Source organism: Mustela nigripes, chromosome 13 (assembly GCF_022355385.1).
Source record: "Mustela nigripes isolate SB6536 chromosome 13, MUSNIG.SB6536, whole genome shotgun sequence".
NCBI lineage: Eukaryota > Metazoa > Chordata > Mammalia > Carnivora > Mustelidae > Mustela > Mustela nigripes.
In genome coordinates, this window is record NC_081569.1 from 130,794,722 (window position 1) to 130,818,418 (window position 23,697).

General features: G+C 52.1%; 1 protein-coding gene and 1 long non-coding RNA gene across 3 annotated transcripts; one reads left to right on the forward strand and one right to left on the reverse strand.

The window, feature by feature from the left end:
- The first annotated feature begins 4,232 nt into the window (after positions 1-4,232).
- On the forward strand, positions 4,233-20,926 carry SYNDIG1L (synapse differentiation inducing 1 like). The gene is made up of 3 exons (XM_059371332.1): positions 4,233-4,408; positions 19,241-19,929; positions 20,640-20,926. Exons 2-3 carry the CDS (start codon positions 19,513-19,515, stop codon positions 20,919-20,921), a joined length of 699 nt encoding a protein of 232 aa, XP_059227315.1. The 5' UTR covers positions 4,233-4,408; positions 19,241-19,512; the 3' UTR covers positions 20,922-20,926.
- An 18-nt stretch (positions 20,927-20,944) lies between these two features.
- On the reverse strand, positions 20,945-23,487 carry LOC131998900 (uncharacterized). 2 transcript variants are annotated; one of them, XR_009398916.1, is made up of 3 exons: positions 23,062-23,487; positions 21,361-21,457; positions 20,945-21,119 (listed from the first exon to the last, which is right to left on the reverse strand). It is a non-coding gene; the product is annotated as an uncharacterized LOC131998900 (long non-coding RNA). The 2 variants fall into 2 exon arrangements; XR_009398915.1 differs by having other exon boundaries at positions 20,946-21,119; positions 23,054-23,486.
- Between the last annotated feature and the right edge of the window lie 210 nt (positions 23,488-23,697).

The window sequence follows — 23,697 nt, forward strand, 5'->3', positions numbered from 1 at the left end:
GTCAAATAAATAAAATCTTTTAAAGAGAGAGAGAGACTACAGACATCATTGTTGGAGGGGTGGAGGTATGCTTCTAACCAAAGGGCCTGACTCAGAAGCAGTGAGGATCTCTAGGGTTCTCTCTTGAGTATGGAGTTAATTCACTCCCACCACCTGCTTATGCCCAGAAATGAACTCCTTCTTGGAACCATGTCATCCTGGAACCATGTCCATGGGAACAGGTTTTGGTTGATGGACCCAAAGACTCACTTGTCCCTGTACTCTGCCAGTCTGTCTCCCCACCCACCCCATTACCCAGGGTTTTGTGTGTCTAGCTATGTGGCTTTGACAATGAGTTTGACTCAGAGGTACTGAACCCACTGTGCTGGGAGTGAGATTTGCCTTCCCCTCTATGGGGAGAGTCTCTGCCCCCATGTGGCCTACTGATAGAGTGAATGAAGGTGCTCTCCCCACTCTTGGTGCTGATTTACATTCCCTAGGGAATGCTGTGAGCAGATCAACTCCTTGTATAAGAACGAAGAGTTTGTTCATAAACGAGCTTATGAAAAGAAATCCCCAAGTGGAAAGAAATTAGCAACCAGAGCTGATACCAACATAAATCCACTGTGTCGGATTCTGCTTAGGGAATGTCAGAGAGGTGGAAGCAGAACAGGACATGAAGGCATTTCCTCCCAAGCTTTCACCCAATGCCTACTTCTTTCCTTTTCTATGAACCTCACTTTAGTTCCCACTAGGATAACTGCTCCCTCCTCCAAGAAGACTTCCTGAGTTGCTCTGTCTCACTGAGCTCTCCTGCCTAAGTCTGGGCCATTCCCTTTCCTACTAAAACAATCAGATGGAAGACTTTTTGGCTTAAGAACATTTCCTAGGAACTAAAGGGAGAATAAAATTGAAAGTGTAAAAGCCTAGAAACTGGGGCACCTGGGTGGCTCAGTCTGTTAAGCATCTGCCTTTGGCTCAGGTCATGATCCCAGGGTCCATGAATGGAATCTGGCTTTGGGCTTTCTGCTCAATGGGGCGACTGCTTCTCCCTCTTCCTCTGCCTGCCACTCCACCTGCTTCTGCTCTCTCTCTGACAAATAAATAATCTTTTTTAAAAAATTCTTAAATTAGGGGTGCCTGGGCGGCTCAGTGGGTTAAAGCTTCTGCCTTCGGCTCAGGTCATGATTCCAGGGTCCTGGGATCGAGCCCCATATCTGGCTCTCTGCTCAGTGGGGAGTATGTTTCCCCCCTCTCTCTCTGTCTGCCTCTCGGCCTGCTTGTGATCTCTGTCTGTCAAATAAATAAATAAAGTGTTTTTTAAAAATTCTTAAATTAAAAAAATTTTTCAATAAAAAATAGAAATAAAAGCCTAGAAAGCAAGGACTTCATGGCACCCCACAGCACTACCCAGGATAAGCAGAGTTTGTTCCCTTCCCAATGCCCAATTCTAGGTAGTAGCATCAGATACCCAGAAGAAGGAGGCCCCAGTATTGCCCCTGATGCCTCACCCTCACAACCAATCCCTCTTCTCTATTCTACCCCAAAAGTGTCTCACACCCATTCCCTGTTCCCCAATGCACTGACTCTGTCTTGTTCAAGTTCTCACCATCTCTTTCTAGGACTTCGCTGTAGCTTCCTCGCCAGTCCTCCAGCCTCATCTCTTCTCTTCAGACTTTCTCTCCAGAATTTCTTCCTCTCTTGGCCCTCCTGATGAATATTTCATTGTTTAATAAAACTCAGCGCAAATGTCACCTCCTCCAGGAAGACTACTGGGACTTCCCCCAGGCAGAGTTAATGGTTTCTTTCTCTATATACTTTTCACTCACCCTATGATGGCATTTATTTCACTGGGCTGGCATTGCTGGTTAACATGTTTATCTACCTCACCACCCTTCATGGCAGCTCCTTTAAAGACCCAGACTATGGTTTATATTTTATATTATCAGGGTCTAGCTAGGGAGCAGACCTTCGTTACATAGCAGGACATGCCTGATGGAGAAAAGGAGGGAGTGGAACATGGAATGGAAACTTTGCATAATTGTAGATTCTTCAGTTCCTGAACCACTCCCTATATTTTGCAAGGGTAATCTCCCTAAAAGAAGCACTTAACCGCTGCATGAGCCAGTGTTCTGTCACAAATTTCACATGGTGCTGATTGCCCCTCAGCGTCTTCCAAGCTGCTGAGGAGGCTCAGAATCCTGAGGAAGCAAAAAGTCCATGGAGATTGGGCTGTGCCAGTTCATGACAAGAATCAGCCTAGAACCTAGGTCTTTTAGTGCCCAAGCCCAAGGTCCTTGACATGACACCAATGGCCCCTCTGAGAGTTTTTCCCTTTGGGCAACAGCATATAATTATCAACATTAGTATTTAGAATTTATATGCAGCTTTTGCTTCACTGGCTTTTTTATTATCCTGTTGATTAGTAATTCGGTATGCAGCCCAGGCATGGAGCAAAGCCAGGGTAGGGAGGGAAGGAGCAAAGAGAAGCCAAGGCCAAGTAGGAGGCCATGAGACCCTGTGAGAGGAAGGCCAGCGGGGAGGCAAAGGTGCAAGAGGGTGCATAGACTCAAGGGACAATGTCTTGGGTGGGGGGAAGAGGGGCTGTGCAGATGCTTTGTGGGCCCAAGATACATGGCCCAAGAGCCTTCCTAGCCTCAGGTTCTCCACACTAATGTGGCAGGGGCAAGAAGAGCAAGAATACATTTTGATACCCAACAGGTTAAAACAACAATATCAGCCCAGCTCTGAGACCCAGCACAAGGCTTAGGGAGTTCTCTGTCCAGTGGAGAGTAGAAGACCCCAGCTCCATGATAAAGGCTCCTGGCTCCTGCAGTACATGCTGGGCACTGAAGGGAACTGCTCCAGGTGCCCCATGTCAGGTAGGAGTGGAGGGTCCTGGAGCTTACCATTCAGTGTGCTATGACATCCTTGTATTGGGGAAGAGACAACTCTCACTGCAAGATCCTGGTCCCCAGTACCTCCTTCCACCACCAGCCCCAGCTTCAGGCCGCTCTGGGGTTTACTTTGCCCCTATTTGCCTTCAGAAAATGAAGATACTCTCCCCCCCTCCCAAGGTCCTGGTACTACGGTGAGACTCAAGACCTGATAGGGGGCTTGGAAAACAGCCTCATCCATTTATAACACGCAAGATGAGAGTATCCTTATGATTAAAGAAGAAGAAGAAGAAAAGAAAGGAAACCAGGATGGAGGGCGGGGGGGTGGGGCAGAGAAAAAGCGGCACAGTGGGAAGACAAAGCTGACAGAAGCCCCGGGCTCAGATCTCAGTTCTCCCAGAGGGGAATGCACACCAACCGAGGGTGTATTTGGGACCAGTGTGTCACATATGTCATCTCACTTTGTCCTCATATGACCCCTCTGTGGATACAGCTCCCCCATTTTGCAGATGAGAAAAACCCAAGGTTTCCAGAGGTTCACTTGTTCAGGGTTATACAGTTAGTAAGTGGGACACTAGGACCAAATCTTGGGCCCATGGTCTTTAAAGCCTGTGCACTTGCCAGCAGAGCACGGTTGTCTCCAAATCAGGAGATTTAAATCTCTGTGAACCCAGCGTCTTCATGTGTAAAATGGAGGGGGTTGGTGAGGGAGTGAGGGGGTGGATTATATTGCCTCATAGAACTGTTAAGAAAATTAAACGAGATCGTATTGCTTGAAAACATAAAAACCTGGCAGGGGGTCTGGTATATAGTAGGCGCTCAATAAGTGCTTTTTGTTTGCTTGTTTTTTTGTTTTTTTGTTTTTTTGTTTTTTTTTCTTTTTAGCTTAATATTAAAACTCAGGGCTTGGGCACCTAGGGGCTTCAAAATACTTCAAGAAGCCCGAGGGCCGCCCATTGCTTCTGGGAGATGGGGGAAGTCGGGTAAGAAGAAGGGCTGGGAAAGGGAGCTCGGCTCCTGGAACCAGAGAGCCCTTCCAACTGCGCGCCCCTCGCTCCACCGCCTCCTCTGGGCTCCCCTGACTTCCAGCCCCGCCCCGCCCCGCCCCGGAGCTGGGTCCGGAGTGCCTGGTGGGCTGATTCCGGAGCGTGGAAGGGAGCACGGAGGGGAGAAAGAGGCGGCGGCGGCGGGAGGCAGGGAGGAGGGGGATCCTCCTCGCTGCTCTCCCAAGTCGGAGCGGAGCCGCCTCGGGCCGGGCTGAGGGTTGCGTGGCGGCTGCGGGGCCGGGCCAGGATGCGGGGCTCCCGGGACCGCGCCGGGCGGGGCAGGCGGCGGCGGCGGGCGGCGGGCGGGAGCTGTCCGCGGTGCTGAAGCGGCGGCGGCTGCGGCGGCGGCAGGGACCCGGGGCCGGGAGCAGAGGCACCCTCCTGGGATTTCCATCGCGGCCTCAAGGCGGGGGCGCCGTCGTTCACCGGCCCATGCTGGGCCCCCCGAGCCCCGCGGAGGAGGCGGGACCGTCCTCGGCGGGACAGGTAAGGGGCCGTCTGGGGGCGCAGCGGGAACCCAGAGCTAGGCGCTGAGGCTGGATAGAGCTGGGGATGGTAGTGGGACCTCTCCCAGGGAAGGGGGTTCAGCCTCGCTGCTGACTGCACCTTGCGCTCCCGCAGAGATCGCGCCAAGTCTGTCCCTACCCCTCACCCTACACGCTGGGGATGCTGGGAGTGACCTGAGGGACTGGGGCCCAGGTAGGCACCTGGGCACCCTGACCCCACACCACCAGGCCTTGACCCCAACCTGAGGGAGCTCTTAGACACTCTGCCCACAAAGAAGAGTATCCGGGACTCCCGTGCCCCTGTCCCTACCATGGTTTTGCTCACTAGGGAAATCTGAGCCAGCTGCGCTAAGCATCCCTCTCTTCCCCAACCTGCTCATTTAGGGTGACTGGAGTGGCTGTGGTCCTCCTCCCACCCCTGATCCACCCTCAAGATTTCTTCACCCTGGAAATGGCCCTTGGGCCAAGGATGATCCAGGCCCCTAGGACCGATGAACCCATTTCTCCAGGGAAGGAAGGAGATACCAGAAAATACCTTCATTTTTTTCCATGGCCCTCTTGACTCTAATGGAAGGAGGCTGGTTTTGCATTATACTGCTTGGTGCATGAGGGCAAAGAGTGGGGGAATCTGAGCTTTGTTTTCTATTCTGTGCCTAAATGCTGGTCACCCTAGACAGAGCCTCCATTTGAAGTCCTCCCTCTTTCTGGCAAGAGTGTGCTGAATGAGCTCATTCAGGCCTGCAAAGTGCTTCCAATTCTTCAGAGCAGAGTTCTCTGAGTGGCAGAACGTAGTGATCAAAATAAAACTGCGTAGAGGAAGATTGGCCTATCAGTGTGCTGACCACTGCTTTCTCCCCATCTTTTCAACCCAGCACAACTTCCCCACCACCCCACCACCCCTGGTGATAGAAAGAGCATTAGACTAGGAGTCCTTGGCTGGGCGCTGTCATGTATCAGCTTGAGGCCTGTTACCTGAATGAACTCTCTGAGCCTCTGAGTCTTAGTTTCCTCATCCGTAAAATGGGGTTAATGTAGCTGCTGTGCTCCTCTCCGGGTACTATCTCGGCACTCAATGAAAGAATGTACCTATCGAAGACTTGTCATCTGTACGTCGCCATGCCAGTGTGAGCTGTTGTCACTGTTCCCATCACCAGCCAGACCTGCTGGCAGTGACCTGATCATTGTAACCCCTACCCCCTTTTCTCCCAGGCAAGCAGTGTCTTCCTTTGTCTTTGGCCTCCCTAGGGTCACAGCCAGTTAAACCCAACTTATAAATCTTGGAGCCAAAAGGTTTCCCTCCCCGCTTCTCTTTCATCATCACCTATAGAAGATAATATAGGGTGAGAGTCTGACTCACAGTTCTGGTGTTTTGTTGTTGGTTTGGTTTTATTTTTTTTTTTTTTCCCCAAGAATCACAGATCTAGGGGAACAGATCCTTGAAGGCAAGGATTGTGTTGTTTTCATCTCTTTGCCTCCTTGCACACCTCCCCTCCCCCATAGCACCTGGAAGATAGTAAGAACCCAGCTATTGGGTGTAAAATAAGAGAATAGAGTGTTAAAATATCTCCAAATAAAAGCATTTGACTGGAAGTCGGGAGCCCCATATTCCAACCCCAGATCCGCTACTGACTCAGACAGACCCCTTCCCCTCTATAGGCTTCCGTTTTCTCATCTGTAAAAGAGGGTTGGACTAGACAAGTTCTAATATTCCTGATGTTCCATGAGGCTCTCTGAGGGCCATTCTGAGACCACAGATCCCTCGGTTCTTGAACACAGCATACCAGCTTCATTAACCTGTTTTCAGAGTAAGTTAATGTCCTTTCAGCAAAGAACTGGATTTTATGAATGGAGTGGAAGGGTGCGATAGGAATCTGAAAAAGCCTTCTCTATTTCTGATGTTTCCTTAAGATCCTTCCCCTCTTATTTCCCTGGGAAAGCTATGAATGTGTATAGAGTTGCTGGGCCAGAGGGCCGATACGTCCAGGCCAAGAGGCCAGGAAAGCACACCCCCCTCCCAACATCCCTTATGAGTAGCCAAAGACCAGACACCCAAATCGTGGCCATCTCCTCCCAGGGACCCTGCCTGGCTAGATCCCCTCTCCTAAGAAGACTGGAGGAGGGGACAGTCAGGAAAGATCCATCTCTGGGGAGAGCTTTTTTTATAGAAAAACAAAATGAGCTTCCCTGACAATAATTTTCCTCAACTGTGGCAGGCCCAGCCAATATTCAGGAAAACCTTAGCTAATTGGCACTTGGTTAGAGCTGAGTAAGCCATGCTGCTGACCTCCCTGACTTACCCTGCAAGCGCCCAACCAGGGTGGGGGGATCGACTGCCACGTCCCCCCTTCCCCATGTCAGCACTTTCCGGCTCCCAGCTGTTGGTGCAGCACTGGCAAAAATCAGCCCTCCAGAGTTAATGGACAATCACTAACCCTTATAACAAAGTGAGAGCAGCCACATCGCAGCAAGCATAGAAAGGGGCTTTATTTTCTGCAAGATTGGTCTGTGGGGGTGCTGGCCTCCTGCTGGGGCTAGAACAAAGCACCACCCCACCTTCCGAAGCTATTTGGGTAGATACCCCACCCCCTGAGCTGTCAGAATACAGAAGGTCTCTGGTAAGCCAGGCACACACATCTGGCTCCTCTCTCAACCAGGGAGAACTACCCACTGACTCCTTGTGTTCCCCTACTGTTGACTCCCTGCTGAGTCTCCTACTCTGACCCCCTCTGCAATGCCTTGAAGGGAAGAAGAGATTCAACCCTGGCATGTGATTAGGTGATCTTGGTCATCTGGGGCTAGGGGTAAGGGGGAATCTAAGGAAGAGGAAGAGATACCTGTCACATGGTCATTAAGAAATGACATCTCTGTGTGCGTGTGTGTGCGCACGCGCGTGAGCCTGAAACACTGAAAAACACACGTGAAAGTCCCTTCCCCTTCACACAGAAAATGACAGAGGCAGAGAATAAGATAATATCTAGAGACATCTGCACAGTATTAATTACCTTCAAGTTCAAAGGCCAATTCATCTTTGTGTCCTAGAGGGACATCCAGTCCCGAAGTAACACCATTCCCGGGAGCAAGTAGAAGAAACATCCCAGTTCCCTAAACCGGTGGCATTTTCTAACCCCCTTTTCTTCTCAGGGGCTTGGAGGGCATCTTGCCTGCAGCAGGGTCCCCTCTGCTACAAGGTGGGGACTGATCTCATCCCCATTCTTTGTACTCGGGTTCTCTCTTCTCTTTACTCCTCCCTTATTCTCTCCTCTCCCTCCTGCCTGCCGCTGCCACCAGCACCCACCACCCCCTCCCCCAAGCAAACGGAGCAGGGAGCATGGATCTGAGGCTCTACCTCTCCATTAGGTGTGTTATCTTCTGCCATTAGATACACTGTTTGCTTCTAAGTGGTTGGGAACGCGCTGCTTCGGTGAAGAGACACGTTGTTTCAGCAAGAATAAAGATTCAATTTCTGTCTGAAAATGGACTAATTTGAGGAGTGGTGCCACTCTCCCAATCCTCCCAGCAATTTTCACCTTTGTCAGCTACAAACCCATCCCCAGCCCAATGGATTACACTAAGGGAGAGGCTGGTTCAGCCCATGGGAGCCCAGGGTGGCAGCAGATACTAAAAAAGGCAGACTGATGTTCCCTGGAAGTGCCTTGGGAAGCCTCCCCTAGGAGCTGAGAAGTGTCCTGGCTCTTTTATCTCTCCTTCACCCTCTTCTCTCCTCTGTTCTTCTTCGTAGGTCCTTTGACAATTCTCAAGTCTCCTTCCAGCCCTGACCATGACCCAGGGTTTCAACTGCATACATCGAATTGCCAGGTAGAGTTTCCGCTCCAACATCCCAAGGGCACTCTAAGACCCCCTTCCACTTTGCCTTCCCATCCTGCTCTTCCTTCTGGAGGGTGTGTGTTTCATTTTACTAGGTTGGTGCTTGGTGGGCCTTTTCAATCTAAATATTCTTTTTTTTTTTCCCCCAGCTCAGGAAACACTTCCTCTTTCTATTCCTTTCATTGTTATTCTTATCCAGTCTCTCTGTTGTGTCTTTCTGAAATTCCTCTTAGGTGGTTGTTGGACTTATAGGACCCCCCTCCCTCTCACCTTTCTGGCCTATGCTCCATCTTTGTGTCTTTCTGCTTTGTTTCTTGGGGAATTTCATTAACTTTTTCTTTCACATGAAAAAGTTAGTCTTTAAGTCTGTCCGTTCTGTTATCCAGTCTCTCCATTAAATTTTTTTAAGTTACATTTACTTAAGTAATCTCTATACTCAACATGGAGCTCGAACTCACAGCCCCACGATCAAGAGTCACATGCTTTTCCGACTGAGCAAAGAGGCGTCCCACTCAGTTAAATTTTCTAAAATTTAGGCAGTTGTTTCCATTTTCCAAAATACTGTCATGTTCTTTGTTCCTTTTTCACAGAAGCCTGTTCTCATTTTATGGATGTGAGGTCCTCTTTTTTCCCTCTCAGAGACATAAGTTGAAAAAATTTTAAAGATCTTTTCTATACCTTGAATGATTTAGATCTTACTGAGTCGCTTGCTCTATTTGTATATTTAATCCTTCTCTTCTGTTTTCATACACTTGTTCTTCCCTGTCCTGTAATGTCCCATCAGACTTACAAATAACGGAAGGTATTGACTAGCACAGGCAGCTGGTGTGGCCTTCTTCTGAAGTTGGGGGGGTTTGTTTCCCTAACAGACCTCCTCCTTGAATGAGACTCATTCTTACTTCTTATTCTGTTCAGAGCCGCAGGTGCCTCTGTGTTGATTTCTTCGCCAAGGAATTTCATTTGCTCTTTATCTCCCAGAAATTCCTTGTGCTTCTCTTCCACTGATAACATTCTTAGTTGTTTTCCAATTCTGTTATGATTTCATTCTTTAAAAAAAATATATGCCCACCATTTTATTAAACCCTTAAAATGGAAAAGAAGTGGTCAGGTCATCTGTGCTCAGGTTGTGTTCCTGAACCAGCAGCCTTCCCCCTGAATTTTCTGTCTCAACTGGTGGCATCACCTTCTATTTAGCTGACAAAGCCAGAAGCCTGGGAGTCAATCTCGGCTCCTCTCTCTCCTTCACTTCCGGTTAGCCACAAAGTCCTGTTCGTTCAGCTTCCTGACTCCTCCTCAGATATGACTCTTCCTCTCCATCCATTTTGCCCCAGATCAGGTCAGGTCCTCATGTTCTCCTGCCTGAACTTTTTTTTTTTTTTAAGATTTTATTTATTTATTTGACACACAGAGATCACAAGTAGACAGAGAGGCAGGCAGAGAGAGAGGGGGCAAAGCAGGCTCCCCGCTGAGCAGAGAGCCCGACGCGGGGCTCGATCCCAGGACTCTGAGATCATGACCTGAGCCGAAGGCAGAGGCCTAACCCACTGAGCCACCCAGGTGCCCCTCCTGCCTGAACTTTTATAGTGGTCTCTTCACAGGACTCCTAGCCTCCATTCTCACTCACCTCAAATCCTTCCTCTTCATCGCGGCCAGCCAGAGCGCTCTAAAACCCAGGTGTGGCCATATCAATGCCTGGCTACAGCTCTCATTTCCCTCACTTCCCGAAGAAGAAAGCTTCTCTGCATGAAATAGAAGGCCTTCCCACCTCACCTGCCTCCTTCCATCAATACCAGACCATCCTGGTTTCCCCTCCATTCCGCCACCTCATTCATTGTTTCCATGATGCTTCCTCACCTGGAAATGTCCTCCCTGCGCTGTCTTACCTGGATAGCTCAGATCCGTCCTTCAAGATTCAATTCAGATGTCACCTGCTCTGCGAGCCTCTTCTTAGTTCCTGACATCGCCTGCACTCCAGTCCCAGGATAGGAGTCCTTTACTGGGGCACCCCCAGCTCCCCGTTGCGCTTGTAGCACACCTTACCCCATTGTACTGAAATTTCATTTTTCCTACTCTATATTCCTCCTCAAAGCAGGTACCATTTCTTATTTATTCTTGCATCCCAAGAATTGGTCTGAGGTAACTGCTCCAGAAATTGTGCAGAAACGCTCCATCCATCCCAGATCCTAGAAAGTACTTTCTCATGGGCGAACCTTAGCACACCTAGCCCCCCTCATGCTCTAACTCACTCATTTATTCATGAGATCCACAGTTTCCTGAGTGCCTACTAGATGCCACGTCAGGGGCGGCAGGGATGAGGGAGACAACAGTCCCCACCCTCTGGAAGCTCCCAGTCTGGAGAGGGAGATAGGCGCTTATCAACAAATCTCACAAACAGAAATAGTGACTGTGATAAACTCGCCGAGAGGAGGAGCTGGAGCCTGGAGAGCAGATAACCAAGGAGCCGAAATCCTGGGGAACTGCCTTCTGAGCTGAGAGCCAAAGGTTTCCGATGTGAGTGGAGACGATGCTGCTGAGAAACGCCGCTGTGAGGTGAAGGAGAGAGAGGGCAGGAGCCGTAGGAGGGAAATGGCGCTAAGGAAAGATGTTCCAGGTATCTGTTGCTGCCTAACTGCCTCCCACAGTTAGTGGCTAAAACTAAAGACAATTTTTTTTTAAGATTTTATTTATTTATTTGACAGAGATCACAAGCAGGCAGAGCAGCAGGCAGAGAGAGATGGAGAAGCAGGCTCCCTGCTGAGCAGAGAGCCCGATATGGGACTCAATCCCAGGACCCTGGGATCATGACCTGAGCCGAAGGCAGAGGCTTTAACCCACTGAGCCACCCAGGCACCCCAGGACAATTTTTTTTTTTTAACTAAAGACATTTTATTATACTTCATGACCTTGAGGGTCAGCAATTCATGCAGGGTTGAGCAGTGTGATTACTGCACTCTGTGCGGCACGGACAGAGGTCCCCTGGTGGTATCCAGCTGACAGATGGGCTGGTTTCAAGAGTCCAAGATGGCTTCACTCTCATCTCTGACATCTTGGCATGACTGGAAGGCTAGGATCGTAGGTTTCATCACCCAGAGCTTCTACGCACATGGCCTCTCCAGTGTGACAACTTCAGAAAAGTCCAGCTACATTCAGGGTGGCTTGGGGTTCGGAGAGTGAGTGTGTCAGCGAGCAAGGGGAAAGCTGCGTGGCCTTTTATAAACTGGCCTCTGAAGTCACCCAGCATCTCTTCTGCTACGCTCTGTGGTTGAAGCAACTGTCACAAGCCCAGCCCACTCAGATTAGAGAGGAGGCACATAGACGCCCCCCACCACCACTTCTCGAAGGGAGAAGCATCAAAGTACTTATAACTGGGTTTCAGAATCATCACAACTGATTTCTTTTTTTAACCGAGAAAGACTATGATACATTTAAGTGCCATTAGGAAAGATCGGGGGTTAGGAGCAGTGGAAGGCAGAGGAGAAAAGAGAATCAATTGTGTTAGCTTCCTGAAGAGGCAAACTGAAACTAAGGCCAAGTTCTCATTTTTCCCTCTACTCTGACTCTGCCAGGCTCTCCCAGCTCCCTGCCCCTGACCCCTGGCTTCCTCTCTTCACTGTCAGATGTGCCATAAGCCGCGGCCATGACGCTGGACCAGAGATCATCAAATCCAGCCTCAAGCCATCTACAAACAGCCACCATAGTCACAGCGCTCCCCTGTTTGCAGAATGGTTTACTTAGTATCTGACGAGGGGATGACCTGGTGCCTAGTTTTAAAGATTTCACCTTTTCCCTGGCTTTTAATCATTTATATTTAATCCTCTGCCTTACCGAGATCTTGCTTTCATCTTTCCGGTTTAGAAGCCATCATTCTTGCTCACTGAGAGATAGTGGTCAGGAGCTGAGCGTCCTTGCCATGGCTCTGCATTTCTATGAATCCAGACCCGGAGGTTTTCTAGGCAGCCCCCCCTGGGTTGCTAAACCACCCCAAATCTCCTTATCTTTTCGTAAAGCTTCCATTTCTTGTTCGCTTCACTGAGGCCTCGATCTCAACCTACTCAAGACCCGATCCTTGGATTGTCACTCCCACGCCGCTCACCACTCCCCTCTCCGCATGCAGGTAGGCTCTGAAATGTGTAGTGTGAGCCCCAGCTATGGATTCAATTAAACTTGGGTTCAATTTCAGTCCCCATCACGGTTGAATCTTGAACAAGTTACTTGACCTTTCTGAGCCTCAGTTTCTTCATCTAAAAAATGGGAAATAATCATCACCAGCCAGCTCCACCGGTCATTGTAGAGTTTTGAGATAAAGCCGATGAAGCACCTGGTTTGTTCACATGGGGCCGCAGTAAATCGGCGCTTTTATTAGTCCATGGGGTCCCATCCCAAGGATGTGCTCAAACTCCGGGCCACACACCGCATTGTCCCTTTGACCTCTTTTTAAGGGTTTACAAGGCATCTTCCCTAGCACTTCAGAGCACACTGGTAGCACATGCAACAAACCAACTCCAGGCCCCCATCCCTGCAGCCAGCCTAAGAACCTAGTGCCATGCCGTTCCAGCCAGGAGGAGCTGTGGTCAGACAGACCTGGGTCCAATGGGGCTCTGCCACTCTCCAGCTGTGTGACCTCAGGAAACCTATTCAACCTCTCTAAGCTGCAGACCCCTCCCGTGCCCACTGCCATGTGAAAGAGGTTGGCTTGAGTGAGATACTGCATTTAGAGCAGTTGACACGATGGTCAGGACAAAGTAAGCACTCAATAAATGGGAGTGGACACATAGGGACCCTAGCTCCCAGTGACTCTGGAGTCTTGCTTCTAGAGTATGTGTCCAGCTCACCATTCACCAGCTGGGTGCCTTTGGGCGCTTGTAACTTTCTCATGCCACAGTGTCATTATCTGTAAAATGGGGACATAGACTTCATAGGGATACTGTAGGCTACTGTAAGAATCAAATGAGAGAACTTTTCACAAGGAGAATCATGCCTGGAGCATAGTAAGAACTTAATTCATGTGAGGAGCTCTTATTATTTCATTATTTTACTTTGGGTATTTTTTTTTAAGTGATAAGAAATTTTTTTTTAAGATTTTATTTTTAAGCAATCTCTATAAGTGGGGCATAAACTCACAACCCTGAGATCAAGAGTCTCAGGCTGTACCAGCTGAGCCAGCCACGTGCCCCTCATTCATTCACTTTGAGCTTTTGTGTATTTTTATAACGAAGGTGAATTGCTTATAAGCAGCATGTAATTGGCTTCTGTTGTTTTAAAGATCCAAACTTTGTTTTTCAAAATATCCGCTTTGGCACATAACGAAAGGCATTAATTTTAAGTACACAATTTAGTGCGTTCTGTGAAACGCTCGCAGTCACGTAACCACTACCACAATCAAGATAGAGAACCGCTCTGTCTCTCCGAAAAAACTCCTCAGGGCCCTTAGCAGCCAATCCCTTCCCCTATTCCCAGCCCTTAGCAGCCACTGTGTCTTCTAGAATTTCATCTAAATAGAGTAATACACAGTGGACTATCTCTGTTCTTTATGGCAATTTTATTCCATTTACATTCAATATGATTACTGATATAGTTGCATGTAAGTCTTACATCCTACTATTTGTTTTTTATTTGTCTCTCCGGTTCTATATTCCTTTTAAAATCTTGCCCCATTTTGGATAAAACAGGTATTCTTATTATTTCATATTCTGCATCTTTTAGCTTACTGGTTACTTTTTTTTTTTTTTTAACTCTTCTTTTAGTGATGATTAGAGCATTTCAGTGATGATTAGTTCTTAAAGTGTGGTCCCTGGACCAGCGGCATCACCACCACCCAGGAACTTGTTGGAGATGTAAATTCTCAGGGTCATCTCAGAGCCATCTGCTGTGAGGATGGAACCCAGCAGTCTGGGCTAACAATGCAGGTGCTGTCAGCACAGGCTAATGACGGAGCCCCAAGGCCCCGGACAAGTTGTGCTTCTGGCCGGCAGTGAGGCTTCGGGCAGATCACCTTAATCCCATTAAGATGGAGCTGATTCGAAGCCTGGTTTCTGTGCCTGCGAGGACTGGACTGTTGCTGGTTGGCTCCTGCCCCTTGGGGATATCCCTGAAGAGGTCCCCGTTGAAAACCAGGGGTGTTTCCTGGGGGCCCTCCTTAATAGGCCCCGAACTCCCATTTTCCTCCCCAGCCTCTGATACAGCTAAAGTGATGCCAAGGGTCAGACTCACCTTAGAGGGTTTCTCTTTCCTCTGGGATTTTGCTTCCATGGTGATTTTTTTAATGCCTTCCTATCGTTCCCTAGTTTTTCTAACTGTTCTAGGCAGTTTAGTGCGACACGGATTAGTCTGCCGTGGCTAGAAGAGGAAGCCCCTCTCTCCTGTGACTCCCTCACAAGAAACTACAGGGTCAGATGAGCATGTAGAGCTGGGCAGCGCCCGGCTCAATAAATGTTAAATTATTGTTCTTCTTCTCCCAGGAGAATCCCAGGGTCATGTGGAGCTGAGCTGTTAAAAATCAACCCCTTCTACCCTTCATACACTTTATGGATAAGCAAACTGATATGATACTATGTGACTGGACTCCAGAAGAGTCAGACTCCGGTGGGAGGCTCTAATTCCCGGACGGCTTCCCGTCCAGGCTCTGGAGGTGGCAGTGTGCTCTCCATCTCTAAATCAGGAAGTAGGAAACCTCTGGGCCAGGCCCAGTTCTCAGCTCAAAAGGAAACAGGCAGGGGCTGTGGTCTCCCAGATCTACCTCTCCCTCTCCTCCCTCTCCAGCGGCACGATCTGGAGCAATCTCCTGGGCTTCAGAATCCCATCTCTTGTCTTCCTTCTGGAGCAGTGTGCACGTATGTGCACGTGTGGGTGCACACACACACACACACACACACACACGCTCACCAGCAAGGAGGCAGGTGCCCAGTACAACACAGACAGCAGACACTCACAGCCCAGGTGAGACCAGGCAGCGGTGGAGATGAAAATGTCTCTGCTTTGAACTCTGGTCTCTTACTTCAGGGAACAGGGAGAGGCAGCCTTAACCAACAGGCCAAAATGTCAGGCCAGGCTAAGGGCAGAGGAGCCTGGGCCGGGGAGGACCTGGCCAGCACTCAGGGCTGGATCCCCAGGATCAGCCTGGTGGACTCTCATGCAGCTTTAGCCGGTTATGGGGCATGGTGTGCTCTCGAACGTGACCTGCTCGAGAACTGTGACCCTTGGCTGGACTGTGGGGAGGGACTGGATCCCGGAACTTGGTTGATTTATTGAAGTGGAGGGACATGTGAGCATGTGTGTGTGTGCCTGTCTGTCTGTCAGTGTCACGGTGGGCTTTGATGCTCAGCCTTTAAACACAGAAGGAACCCCCAAGCCTGGAAAGGCTTAAAACCAATTTTAGATAATTTGGCTCAGAAGAAATCTATGCACTTAATTTTTTTTCTGCTTTAGAAGAAGTACATGCTCAATGCAAAAATAAATATGGGAAATGGGCGGGGGGAGGGGGACACAATATAAAAAGGAAAATGAAAAGCACCTGTGCAGCCACCACTGGTGATAATCACTGCGGACGTTTTGGCAGAGTTAGATTACGTGCGCGAACCGCTTTCTTTTCTTCCCTCTCACTCAAGCTGCCATGAGCATTTTTCTCGTGTCATTCCTCTTTGTAAACTCGTTCGAAGGCATTGTACCACCAGATTGCTGTACCATAATTTATTTTACTTGCCCCTCATTGTTGGGCATTCAGGTGGCTTTCAGTTTGTCCCTATTGTGGAAACCCGGGATCGCATGTCTTTGTGCGGGAAGCTGGGAAGCCCTGCCCGAAGGCACAATCGGAGCGCGGTGGAGGGGAGTGTAATCCGGGAAAGGCTGGGAAGCCGGGTTTCAGGAGCTCGGCTGAGTCCACTTTGACCAAGAGAGGATGGCTGGCAAGAGCAGGGGGACGAGCGGGGACCCGGCTGCCCCCACCTGCCCTGGACAGCTGCCCTGCAAATGAGCTTCCAGTTTCCTGGCCAGGAGTACCCCTCTTTTCCTTCTGGAGAATTGGACAGGAGACTGGCCAAGGCCTCCTATCCCTTTTTCAAGGCATAGGGCAGGGGTGACTTTGATGCATTAGTCTGCTTAGAGGGCCCTATGGCTGATCTTTCCCACCGCACCCTGCTGAAAGGCCCCTACATACCTCTGGCCACAGAGATGGTGACAAGGACCCTTGGGTCTATCAGCAGAGGGGACATTAATTAAGACCAATTGGAGGAGCGGCTAGGGAGGCTTTGGGAGCCCTGTCCTAGAATCCCGTAGCGGGGGTGAGGTGGAGGGCAGGGCCGGACTGTGGCAGCCACGGGGGAGTTGGGAAGCCAGGGGATGATGTCATGGCTCCACGGTCCCTCGGACGAGGAGATGCCTTGCCTTCCCTTTGCCTCGCTCAGGGTCCTCGAGGTGCCATGACAGGAAAGTCATTCCTCAGTCGGTTCTGAGCAGGCTTTTCTATCCCTGAGTCTGGATGGCAGCAGGCAGTGGGGGGAGTTGACTTCTGCAGGGCTCCTTGCGACTGTGGGATCACGGAGTGCTAGCGCCACCATCGACATCGGTGACCATTTCGTCCGACCCGACTGTGGGATCACGGAGTGCTAGCGCCACCATCGACATCGGTGACCATTTCGTCCGACCCCTCTTATTCCTGATACGGAAATGGAGGTGCCAGATCAGAGAGCTCATGGGGGTGGGTGAGGGATGGAACCCCATATACCTGACTCCCAGACCCATGACCCTTAGGGTCACAGGCCCTTCGACAGCATATCTTTGAGTCACATCCGCTGGTAGGGATGGGGGAGGCTGGGACAGGAGCTCAAAAGCTGCCCTCGGGGGTCAGAAGAGACCAGGCCTCCTGGGAATCTGCCCAGAGGAGCTCAGGCACATCACTGTGGTCCCTGGGGCTCCCTGCATGTTTGACCCCCTGTGCTCCTGCCAAGACGAAGGAGGAGGGAGAAGGAGTGAAGTCATTGCGTGTGTGAGCTCCACCCCTCCAGAGAACGGATGTCCAGTCTGCGCCTGCGGAGAAACTCCTGCCACAGCTTGGTGACAGCCTGGGAAGGAGGTGTCACTGCTTCACACGCGGAGCCCCCAGGTGCAGCGGAGCCCCCAGGTGCAGCACAGCCCAACGTCTCCAGCCCCATCTGTGCCCCCCTGGGTGACGAGTTAGGCATTTGGGCCTCACGCCTTTCTTTGGGTCCCTCCATGATTCTGTTAGACATTCTTGGAGCCCCAGCCCTGGAGGCCACTGCTGTCAGGGCTCCGAGCCTCTGAGGCCTGGGCAGCCTCCTCTTGATCCTTTGGCTCCATCTTCCCTCCTAGCGGGCCAGCCAGGGGACCCTGCCCCATGGACTCACCCTCAATGGGCCTCTCCAGTCTTGCCTGGTCCTCCCAACCCTTCCCTCGGTCCCCCTCCGCATTATTCCTGGGGCCCTCCTCTGTCTGCAAGGTTCCCAAAAACCAGCTTTCTGGAATCCAGCCACTTCTCTTGGGGCAGAAAGAGAAATGGCCAGCCTCTGGCTGTGGATTCTTGATGGGGTGTGGGGCTGGGGAGAGGGCCGAGACAAACCCATCCCCGGGGGCCCGAAATCCCTCCCCATGCTTTTTCTTCGCCATCGGGCCAGAAATGACTCTGGACAAGTAGAGACTGAAGCCCAAAAGTAAGCACAGCTGCCCCCCCCCCCCCTTATAATCTGCAACGGCCTCTCGGCCCTCTCCTGATCCTCAGAACAACCTTGTTGGGCTGGGATTATCGTCTGTATTTCACAGCTGGGGAAACCCAGAAGGCCATGATTATTTTCCCAAAGTATCACAGGCAGGACCCACTCTCCGATCTTCAGATTACCGATCCAGGGCAAGACATGACTCTGTCACCCTTCAACTACTATGGACCTGGGAGGGAGAGTGCAGGGTGCCTGGGACCACCTGGCCTGCTCCTTTCCTCTCTCCACATCCCTTCTCTACCTGCCACACTGCAGAGTGTGTGTAGCTCTGTGGTACACACACTCACAGGCTGCCTTTCCCTCCTTTAGCCAGCCCTGAGCACCTACTGTGTGCCCTTCCCAAGTCCTCAGGACTGGCAGAAGAGAACGAGGTAGCCCCACAGGGCGTCCACACGCTAGTCTATGACCGTATCTGTGCTTCCAGCTGGGGTGTACAAGCCTAGACTTCAGGGCCCAGGAAGCCCTGCCTTAGACCTCCAGGATTTCCCAAAGCCACAGTTTGCTTCGAGGGAAGATAATTCTAAGGTTCATCCCCCCTATGACTATAACTGGGGAGAAGCCTCCTCCCCTGGGAGGAATGGAAGGCTGTGAGCCCTTGCCCTGTGCTGACTCTGAGCTAAGCACCGTCCCGTCCAACCCCCAAACAAATCTTCCCTCAACCCAATCTCCCACCTGCTAGCAGTTTGTCAACATCTCCCCACTACTGAGTTCCTGCTGTCCTCAGCTGACCTGAAGCCGTGGCAAAGCCCCCTACAGATGTCACAGTGAGCCCAGGCCTCTCCAAGCCACTCCCCACCCACAGCCACGGGAAGACTTCCAGACTCAAATCGCATCCTGTCACTCCTGCCAAGACCCCTGAAGCCCCCTTAGGACTAAACAGGGCTATGTGCTCTGACCCCACACCCAGCTTACCCCTCCCTCTCCACCCTGAGAGGCACCAGCCTTCTCCCAGGCTCTCGGAGCGACCGTCCTTGCTCTGGCCTCTGCAAGACACATGTTCCCCCTCCCTTTGCCTTGCCGGCTGGGCCTCTTTCTCCGGCCATCGGGGCCAGACCCTTTCCTGTGCCTTTGCATCCATCTGTCCCTTGCTCGTTCGTATACCCCTGCTGTCCTTCAGGGCAGGTTTCCTCAGCGCTGTGAGCTCTGTGGAGACAGTGTGCCTCCTCCTGCCTCTCCCTGCTCCCTGGCTTTCTCACCTCCGTGTCCCCAACACCTGCATAGTGCCTGGCAGGGAGCTGATGCCAACCATTATGTGTTCGCAGGCTAGACGAATGAGCCAGCTCTGTGGGGTAAGTCCTGCTGCTGCGCCCACTGTGTGGACAAAGAAAAGGACACCTGAGAAGAGAAGGAGCCAGCTCAAGGTCGCACAGCTGGCTGGTGCCACAGGCAGGGTCTGGAAGCCTGTGTTCTTAAACGTTCCCGGCCGCACACCGGGCACCCAGGTCTCTGCGTCTGTCTGTCTTGCTCGCCCAGCAGGCTCTCTGAGGACGGCTCCGCTGGCCCAGGCTCCCTTCCCTGGAGCTGCCCCAGAACCATGGAGAGTCTGAGCGAACTGCAGAATCCTCTGCTGCCTCAGAGCCCCGCCCCGCTCCATGGCCCCTACCCCTACCGTGAGGCTTCGCCCAGCTGGTCGTGCCAAGAGAAGCTTTACTCCTACCTCCTGGGTGCTGCTGGCTCCACTCGCCCCCACCAGCTCCTGGACCCGGGGTCCCTGCAGCTGGCTGTGGAGGCCTGGTACAGGCCCAGCTGCCTCCTGGGGAGGGACAAGGTCAAGGAACCCAGGGCAAGCAGCTGTGAGACCAGCTTCACAGAGAACAGGGAGCTCCAGGCTGGGCCTGCAGAGCGGTCCGCAGAAGCGGACCAAGAGGAAGAGGATATCACCATCCAGACGGTGTCCTACGGGGTTCAGGAGGAGCTGCAGGGCCAGGAGAACGACCAGGAGGAGGAGGAGGTGAGTGCCTGTGTTTAAAATGCAGATCCCCTGGCCAAGCTCTAAGGGTTGAGATTCGGTGAACCTGGCTTGGGGCCCAAGAATCTGTATGTTACCAAAGAAAAAGTACTTTGGCACAGGTTTGAGAAACATATACTTGGGTTGGCGACTGAATTTTTTTAATAGCATTTATTGATCTTGTTTGCTTAATTATATAAGTAATTTAAAAATACAGAAAACCCCTGGAAGAGAATACTCGTATTTGAGTAGATGATGTTCTCGTCATTTTCCATTCAATGTCTCTCTCCCACCCTACTCTGCCCAAAAGATCTTGCTGTACACTGTTTTATCACCAGACTCTTCTCTCTAGACGACATATTTCAGTGTGGTTCCGTGTCATTTAACATTTGTCTACAAGGCAATCTTTAAGGGTTCCAGGGTGTCCCATCACGCATAACTTGACCTCCTGGTCACTGGGCACTGAGACTCTCCCCTTCTTTCACAATTACTATCCGATGATGCACGTGCCTATACGTACACACTTGCACTCTTTCTCTGTATGCTTGTGCCAATTCCTAAGAAGGGAATCAGTGGGTCACAGTTAAGGCTTCGGGTAGAAAGCACGGAGCCCGGTCACTCCTCAGCCGCAGCAGACGACACTACCCATGGCCCCACAGGCTTGTCATCCGTGATCCTGGCTATGGTCGCAAAAACCCACTTGTGTTTTGCAGAGTGATGTGACCTCGACGGACAGTGAAAGCGAAGACAACTTCGTGGCGCTGCCCCCCAGGGACCACCTGGGTCTTACTATCTTCTCCATGCTCTGCTGCTTCTGGCCCCTGGGCATCGCTGCCTTCTACTTCTCCCAGGGGGTAAGAGCACGAGGGGCACAGGGCATCTGCTCCAGCCCCTTCCCTCCACCGGAGGGCTTGACCAAAGGTGGGGGAGGATGGGGAGGCCCTACATTGCCCGAGGTGGAGACCCCCCTTTCACCAGCACCTCTCTCTCCCTAGACCAGCAAGGCCATCTCCAAGGGAGACTTCCGCCTGGCCAGCACCACCTCCCGCAGGGCCCTCTTCCTGGCCACACTCTCCATCGCCGTGGGCGCTGGTCTCTATGTGGCCGTGGTGGTGGCGCTGGCGGCTTACATGTCCCAGAACGGCCATGGCTAGTGGCCAGGAGGGCCTGGCATCCTGACGCCCTGGCTCCGCCTGAAGAGACAATGGGGCTTGGGGTCACAGACCTTCAGGAGCACCCGGGCCCCTCAAGACCACCCGCCACCGCAGCTTGTGAGGGAGGCCTCCCAGGCTGCAGGCTGCAGGGCTCCGCTGTCCCTTCTCGTCCCTGGCCCCCCGGCCCCAGAGCAAAGCCAGGGCCACCACCCGTTAGCCCAGGCTGTCAGGAAGCAGGAGAGGGTAGGGCTGCCCACCAAGCCATCCAGGCAGAACCTACCTCTGGCTTGAGGCTAGCCAGGAGCTCAGCCTCTTCTGCCCACCCGGGAGGGTCGCCCGTCCTGCCAGCAGCCCCTTCCCCTGCTCGGCCAGCCTCTCTGCAGAGAAAAAACTGGAGGTAACCGGAAGAGAAAAGGACATCTGGGGGCAGGGGATCTGACTCAGTTCTTTCCACTAATGGGCGTCTCCACTCTGGGGACAATCTGAGCTTCCCCAACTCCACTCTCTGGCCCCCTGAGGCCAACACCCCAGCCAACCAAGAGGGAAATATACAGACACACAGGGGCCCCCTAGCTCTTTCTGGCTCTCCCTTACGGGTTTATGAGACATCATAGATTGTAGATAAAGAAGCGTCCCAGCCATGTAAAGTGCAAGCAAGGCAGGTTCTCTGAACTTCCTTGCATAGGAACAAAAGGCAGAAGTGATGACAAAGTCCTGAAACATTGCCAGGCCACATGGGCCTCTCCACTCCAACCCTAGTCCCCACCCCCATCATCCTCTTCTGGGCTCCTCCTGGGTGGCCCTGAGCTAATGCCATCCCAAACAGAGAGTGTCATCGGCCCACCAGCCAAGAAGCAGAGGGCCCCGGATCCGGCCCTCAGAGAAAGCAATGAGGAGAGACATAGTATAAATGAGGGGAGGGATACAGGATGAACATGGCTGCTGAGCAGCCAGCAGTGCTCGGAAGGCTTCCTGGAGGAGCTGTCCCTTGAGCAAGGTCTAGAGAGATGAGGAAAATGTTAGCAGGGAATTCATTTTCCCATAACCTTTGGTATTCATGAACAGGAACATGGCAGGAATCTTCCAAGCTGTTTCGATTTTGCCTTGAGCATCTGGGCTAGAGCCAAACTACAGCCATTTCTGAGGGCTCCACCCACTCAGAGAAAGAGGTTGGGCAGCATGTGTCTCCAGTGATGCTGAGGGTCAGTGGTGGCCCCTGGCCAGCTTCCTTCACCGACATCCCTACCCAGAGCTACTCTCAACGTCCCCAGCCAATAGGGAACATCCAGAACTTTAGAAGCATCCAGGCTGCCAGGAGGGCAGGACTATGTAGGCTCAAGCAAAAGACCCAACTGTGCAGGATCTGGGGACCCGGTCGTTCCCAGGTTGCATCCAGAGCCCAGACCTGTGAATCCACCACTGACCCACTACCCTCCCCTCCCACTCCCTGCATCCCCTGAAGTCCCACAGGCCCAGGATCAGCAGTTTTAATATCCCATTGTTGTATATATTTATCCTTGTAATAAACATTTCTGTAACACCGGGTGCCTTCTGGGCCTCGTAGTGTCCCCGCCTGCCTCCACCTTTACCCACAGCCCACTGACCTCCAAGACTGACCTCCAACCCCATCGTGGCTGCTCTGGGCCCTGGCAGTCTTCTCCAGAAGGCCATAGCAGGACGGGTGGTCAGGGTACCCCCCGCAGTCCCCTATCCCAGGACCTCTCTGCTCAGAGTAGCCCGGATGCAGCGTAGTAGTCGGCACCAGATTCCATTCAAGACAAGACAGCATCCATGCCTAAGCAAAAATCCCTTCTAGGCTAGAGAGGTCAGGAGAGGGGTGAGTGAGGCTTCACTGAGCTGCCTGCAGCTATCAGGAGGGGATGCAGGGCCTAGGGGGGCCCCAAGGAGCCCCAGTCCCCTGGTGCCCATTCTTAAGTCCCATCATGTACCCCCTGTACCCCCTCTCCACATACCTGCATACCTCCTGAGCACTGCTCCAGGATAGTGCGGGGAGGAAGCCACCTCCACCTCAGGCCCCAGGCTCCACACCCGATCTCCAGCATCGTCTCACTTCCCCAGGAGCCGGCCTGGACCGGCAGAGGGACCAGCTCTAGATGGTTCCTAAATGACTGTGCACGAGGGTCCTGGGGGAGGTAGGAGAGGCTCACCCCGCACCTGCACGTGCCTGCTGGCGAGATGCAGCGTTGCTTGCTTACACACACGCGTGCTGTGTGGGCTGGAGGCCCGTGAGACAGAGATCGGTGCCAGTCACGTATGATGGGCTGCCTTTGGGAGATCACCTAGAGAAGGGAGAAGGAGGCAGATCTGGGCAAGAGGAGGTCAGGCTGCAAGGCAGTCCTGAATGCAGTGGGGTCTGGAGCCAGGATACCCTTCAGGGTTGACCCAAGTTGGGACAAAGGGCCAGGCCTTTATCCCCCCTCAGCAAATGGTCATCGGATGTGGGCCACCCAGAAAAAGAGAACGGCCTGAGCAAGGAGGCTTTCTTCAGCTGGGGCAGCCCCCTGGGGGGGCTTGCCCTGAAGCTGTTTACCAGACACCTGCAGGGGCTGGAGGACCGAGCCCATCATTCCTGCAGGGGCCCTGACCGGGGGGGGGC